Source organism: Poeciliopsis prolifica, unplaced genomic scaffold, assembly GCF_027474105.1.
Source record: "Poeciliopsis prolifica strain line A6 unplaced genomic scaffold, Auburn_PproV2 SCAFFOLD201, whole genome shotgun sequence".
Taxonomy (NCBI): Eukaryota; Metazoa; Chordata; class Actinopteri; order Cyprinodontiformes; family Poeciliidae; genus Poeciliopsis; species Poeciliopsis prolifica.
Genome location: NW_026562576.1, coordinates 186,818 through 192,817, shown reverse-complemented (window position 1 = coordinate 192,817; position 6,000 = coordinate 186,818). Strand labels below are relative to the sequence as shown.

General features: G+C 38.4%; 1 protein-coding gene across 1 annotated transcript in view; it reads left to right on the top strand.

Annotated features, from left to right (window-relative positions):
* The first annotated feature begins 18 nt into the window (after positions 1-18).
* LOC129356852 (voltage-dependent L-type calcium channel subunit alpha-1D-like) overlaps positions 19-6,000 on the top strand; it is a 29,635-nt gene continuing 23,653 nt past the window's right edge. Inside the window, 7 exon segments of the mRNA XM_055026397.1 lie at positions 19-111; positions 841-1,037; positions 2,510-2,613; positions 2,716-2,885; positions 4,136-4,210; positions 5,678-5,765; positions 5,972-5,998. Of these exon segments, the coding sequence (XP_054882372.1) occupies positions 81-111; positions 841-1,037; positions 2,510-2,613; positions 2,716-2,885; positions 4,136-4,210; positions 5,678-5,765; positions 5,972-5,998 (692 nt within the window). The 5' untranslated portion in view covers positions 19-80.

Genomic DNA, 6,000 nt, shown 5'->3' with positions numbered 1-6,000 from the left:
CCCTCCTTCACATTGCTCTGCTGGTCCTCTTTGTAATCATCATCTACGCCATCATCGGCCTGGAGCTCTTCATCGGAAAGATGCACGCCACATGCTTCGTCATAAAATCAGGTAAGCTGGTCTTTATTTCATAGCTTCTATCTTTCTTTCACACGAAACAGACATATTGTGGATCTGAGATTACCACAGGTACAGGATTTAATCCCTGGGAATGAATGGAATAATGCACCTTGTATGTGAATGGTGACAAGCAGCTGAGAACAGGACACAGCAGCAGACGGTGGATTAAATCCTGTGATTAAATGACAAATATCTAGCTATTATGTAAACAAGCCCACTCTTTGACTTAATGTCGCTTACAAAATCGCACAATCATTCAAGAAATGTACTCATGTTTAAAGATAAATAAGTGTAAATGTAAAAAAAATAAAAGCAGAGTAGGAGAGATTCTTGCTGTTGGAAAGTCGAAATAAGTATCTGGGCATCTGTGTGATCTATTTAATTTCACTGGGAGTGGAACCAGAAAACATTCTCATGAAGTTATTGCATCAGTTGTTAAAAAATGAAAATATTAACTGACCAGGCTTTTCAGATTGAACAATATGTCTGCTTTTGGAGGACAGAGTTGTATTTTATCCTAATTTAATCATTTTAATCATTAAGACACATGCAGTGCAATAATGTAAGCTGAACATGAAAAAAATGGCTGAGATTTGGAGTTTTTTTATGCTGATTGCATTTCTCTCTGTGTTAAACTCCAATCATGTGCTGTAAAGGTCGTGACATGAAACCGTTTTGGCTTGTCTTTAGCGTTTGGTGTGTTTGTGTTCTCGCCTCCAGGAGCTCTGGCAGAGGAGGAGCCCGCGCCGTGCGCTGTCTCAGGGCACGGCCGCCGCTGCCTGGTCAACGGCACCATTTGCAGAGAGGGCTGGCAAGGCCCCAACAACGGCATCACCAACTTTGACAACTTCCTGTTTGCCATGCTCACCGTTTTCCAGTGTATCACCATGGAAGGCTGGACCGACGTTCTCTACTGGGTAATCAAATGCTACAAAAATGACCCAGAAGCCTGAATCTGCCACCGATTTCTGACTTTTTGTTTCAAGCGTGATCACAATATTTGTTCTGACATGCAGCTGAAGCCTTTGCGATATAAAATCTCATTAAGCAGCATCACAAGGGTCACACATGACAAGGATTCCTTTCAGAGCTGCAGCCTGGACAGTGGCTTTCCTTTGAATAAACAAGTGTCATCGATTTAAAAAGCTTGAAAACTCTTGGCTTCTCATTAGCAAAAACCAGCAAGGGCTTTTAATTAGCCAAAACACTTACGAGCTTTATCTCAGTCCTCCCACTCATTTACCAACGGTGACCCTCATCTGTGAAATAATGAACTTCTCCCTCTTTCTCTTCCTCTGCTGTCTTCCTGAAGTCCTTTTTTCTTCCTCTCCACATATTTTACGCTGTGTTGCCATGGCAATTTCATCTCAGTGTTGGTGTTGTGTTGCTGGAGAGAAGAAGGTCTGACAAACCCAAAACAATAAAGAATTGATTTACGGATAGATGGTCATTTATGTTACATGTGCCATACGACCTGTTCTAGTTGAATTGGCCAACTTTAGCAGTTCGTGCCTGGTGGGCGGGTATGTGGCACTTTGTGAGTGAAGCTGAAATCCAATTGATCCACATCTATAAAAAACAGAAAACAGAAAAGAAGCCAATTTTCTGTGTATTGAGGAGCAACGATGCACTGATCAGAAATCATTTCCTGTGCCATACTTTGTAAAGCTCTGACCTGCTGATTCCACTTTCTGATTTTTCTTTTAGAAATATAAATCACAAACCATTTTTTTAACTACAACTTGCATGAATTAAAAATACATATTTTGTAGTGTAAAATAAAGCAATAGCTTTGTAAGTAAAGACTTTATGGTTAGCAGATGGGTTCTTGAAGCAGTTTACTGAGTTATGAAGACCAAAGCATATCTAAATTAAATCAGATTTTATTTCACCTCATGTTTATGCCTGAGAGAAAAGAGTCATAGATCACTAATTAAAAGTTCCTAATCTTTTTGATCAATTTGAAAAAGTACATTTTGATTTTAAAAAAAGCTGCATTTCTTCTCATTAGGGTTGCCAGTAAGTTTTCTTCAAAAATGTAAAATAACAAAAAAATAACTGTTGATTATTTCCTGATATGCATTTTTTTTCCCAATATTAATCAAACTAAAGGTTGGATTTTTACTAAAATGTATTAGAGTGACATGTTATTACTTCAATATAATATAAATAGCTTTATTTATATTTTGTATTTATCTTTTGCGTAATTTTTAAAGAATCTTTGATGTCCCATTACATTTTTGATCACTGCTTCATTTTTGTACAAATCAGTATTTTTACTTACATGTATTTAATATTTATACATAATTTTTTTTTTTTATCTCAAGTAAATACTTAGGCAAATATTTTCATAAGTGAGCAGAGATTGATTAAACATTTTCCAATGCAGATGAATGATGCGATGGGCTTTGAGCTGCCGTGGGTCTACTTTGTCAGTCTGGTCATCTTTGGATCGTTCTTTGTTCTGAACCTGGTCCTGGGAGTGTTGAGTGGGTACGTTTACATTTTTACTTGCCACTAAAAAAGTGAAAACAAACCCGAAAACCTTCCTTAATCTTAATCAGGCAATTGAGTCGTCTCTTTTGGTCCTTGCAGAGAGTTTTCCAAAGAGCGTGAAAAGGCCAAAGCTCGCGGCGACTTCCAGAAGCTGCGCGAGAAGCAGCAGCTGGAGGAGGACCTTAAAGGCTACCTGGACTGGATCACACAAGCCGAGGACATCGACCCCGAGAACGAGGAGGAGGGGGACGAGGAGGGCAAGCGCAATCGTGAGTCACCCGGATCTTTTTGATTGCTGTTTGCGCCGTGTAGTACAGCAGAGGGACCCGCCCAGGACTGTGGCATGATTTTCTTCTGCAGTCTTTCAAAGTCACTGAATGCTTGTGAAGTTTCACCATCAATTCACCACTCAACAAACGCATGTTAAGTTTGAATTGGAGGATTCAAAAATATGTCTAAGTTTGGATGATCTCACGTTTCTAATTTTTTCCATGGCTTTTTTTTTTTTTTTGTGGACATCTGAAAGACAGATGAAGGAAGAGCCCTGTTATATAATCAGTAATCATGCAGTTACATAATAAACTTGAGATGGTGCAGGAACCATCATTTTTTTTTCTGCAAAAAAATCATACAAATCTCATCTTCTGTGCACTGATGGCTCTGCCGCGCCTTGCAGTCAGTTCACATGCACCTGTCAGTGTTCATGTTCTCCAGTATCTGCACTGCTTTTACCATTGCTGCTGCTGCTGCTGCTGCTGTTGTTGTTGTTGTTTACAGAGATAACACACTAACGTTCTCTCCTTGATTCCTGCAGTGTGGGTGTCCGTGTGCGTGTGTGTCTTGCAGGGGCGCCATATATTGGGGAAAAAGTTCTGACAATTCTAAGGCCCAAAGGGGCCCACCGCAATTTATTTATTTATTCATTTATTTATTTATCCATTTATTTATTTATGTTTGTCATGGGGCCCAAGATTCCTGGCGGCGCCCCTGTTGTCTTGTAGATACTGCCTGTAGAATGCCACTAACATCAGATGTTCCCTCTTTTCCTCTCCTCTTCCTCCCATATGTTGCCACATCTTTCTTATTTTTAACAACTGTTTACTTCTCACGTTCTCACTTAAGTTTGTTTACAGCTAATCATCCTCAGTTTTAGAATGTCGTATGTGGTTATTGTGTCCAGAAATCATGAGCGGAGAGATCTGACTAGTCAGGTTTATTGATTTTCATTATAGCTAATACTGTTTGATAACTAATCATTTCATAAATAACAACCCTTGAATCAATTACTGGTGAAGGAATGCCATTATTTTTTCTTATTATACTCCACAGTATGGACAGATTTAAATCATCAATATTTTTTTCTGTAGTTTATCAGTGATTTTCTGGATACTGTAGCTGCATCAGTAGTTTGTTCTGAAGTTGCCTGTAGCTGTTCATTCTTCTCTCTTGTTCTGCTTTGTGTTGACTCACTGCTTCCTCTGCTGTCTGGCTATGTGAACTGCATGTTGATAACACCAAGGGGTCACGCTGGCTGACCTCACTGAGAAGAAGAAAGGAAAGTTTGGCTGGTTCTCTCAGTCCACAGAGACACAGGGTAAATGTATTTGTGTGCACCTGAGCGCGGGAGCATCAGGAAGACTTCATCTGTCCCCTGTGCGTGTTCATGAGGACATTTCACCTTCGTCCTGAAGAATGTCTTTGCATTGATGGGCTTGGTTTGCTGGATCCTTTGTGCACTTTGTTTCTTGATGCTGTTTTATTGTGCATGGTCCCTATCATCACCATCCTCATCTGTATTATTATCTATAATCATTTTCTTTAATGCTGAAGTCATATTGTAGTGTAAGAAGGACATGTTTTAAGCAAAAAAAGCAAAAAAATAAATTAAATAGGTTCAGCAGTTATAAGTAACTGCAAATATAAATATTTGAAACAGAACAGTTTCCTCCAATTATGTCCTGGCTAATGAGGATTAAATGCAGAACTTCCTTATCTCAGCTGCATTTTCCCTGTTTTAAAGGGTTTCTAGGAGAAAATGTGCCACCTAGTGGTGATTTTGTCCAAAACAAAACAAAATTTAGCATGAGATTTGTCTATGTGGGTATAAAAGTATCTTTGGAATGTTGCCCCAAGATTTTACTTAGCAAATTATATTTTACTTGGATTGAATCAGAAGTGTTGGTGTAAAGGTTGCCCATCATTCATTATCAAACATGTTCATTATTCATCAGTAAGGTTGTTTTTTCTGCATGCATGAATCGTTCCATTTTCAGTATTTTATAAATGTTTTGATCCCATGTCTATTAAAACCAACACTTACTGCAGTGCAGAGACCATATATCACAATATAGAACTATAGTAAAGCATTACGTTTCAACATTGCATTTAGACATTCAGATGTTTGGATTACAGCTAATGAGCTTATTTCACCCTGATGCATTTGTTATGACTTTTTCCATGCAGAAAAGTTAAACAATAACCTTTCTACTCTAATGCAATTCCAGGGAATCAGAGCTCAGCCTAATTTGTGGAAAACTGATGTACAGTATCTGGCTTTGAAAATCTGCTAATCTGATTTGATAATAATCTATAGTAATTGATAACAGTCAGCATATTCTGTTCTAGGCTAGATACATTTGTCCTCCCTGTTAACTTTGTGAAGACGTCACACAGATAGTTTAGCTTTTTTCCTCCCTTTTCTTTCAAATAATTTACGGCCATCAGAGATACCACAATACCACACGCAAACTGCAGAGAAGATGCAAGAGAGAAACTTGCAACATAAAAGAAATTGGTGCTTCTCAGTTTTTTTGCTTCTAATGTTTCATTTGATGTTGGTTTTCTGAAAAGTCATGGATCTGAAAAAACGTACATCTTTTATTAGCCTATTGCTCAGCTAAACCACAAAGAAATTAATGCCAAAAAGAAAAACGCTTTATTAAAAAATAATAATAAAATGCTGATGAAATAAAATTGTAAGTCATGTAAAATTTGTAAGCTTTTTCATGCAATTCTTTTTCTTTTTTTTTTTACATTTGCATGTGTGTGTGTGACTCTGCAGCCAGCATGCCCACGAGTGAGACAGAGTCGGCGACCACAGACAACCACAATGGAGAAGAGGACAAATTTTTGTGCTGTGGACCGCTGTGGTGAGTTTGACACATCACACCACAAATCAGTTATGCAAAAGGTTTTTCATCGAGCAGCTCACGGCTGACGCAGAAGTTTCCCTTTAGAGGGAAAATGGTCACCAACGCAGTCGGAAATCAGATCACGTTGACATAAGCTGAAGATTTCACCACCGAGTTCATGCTTTAGAGATTTACAGTGCTGTCTTGTCTTCTATTTCCACCAGTCAGAAAATAACTAAATCAAAGTGCAGGT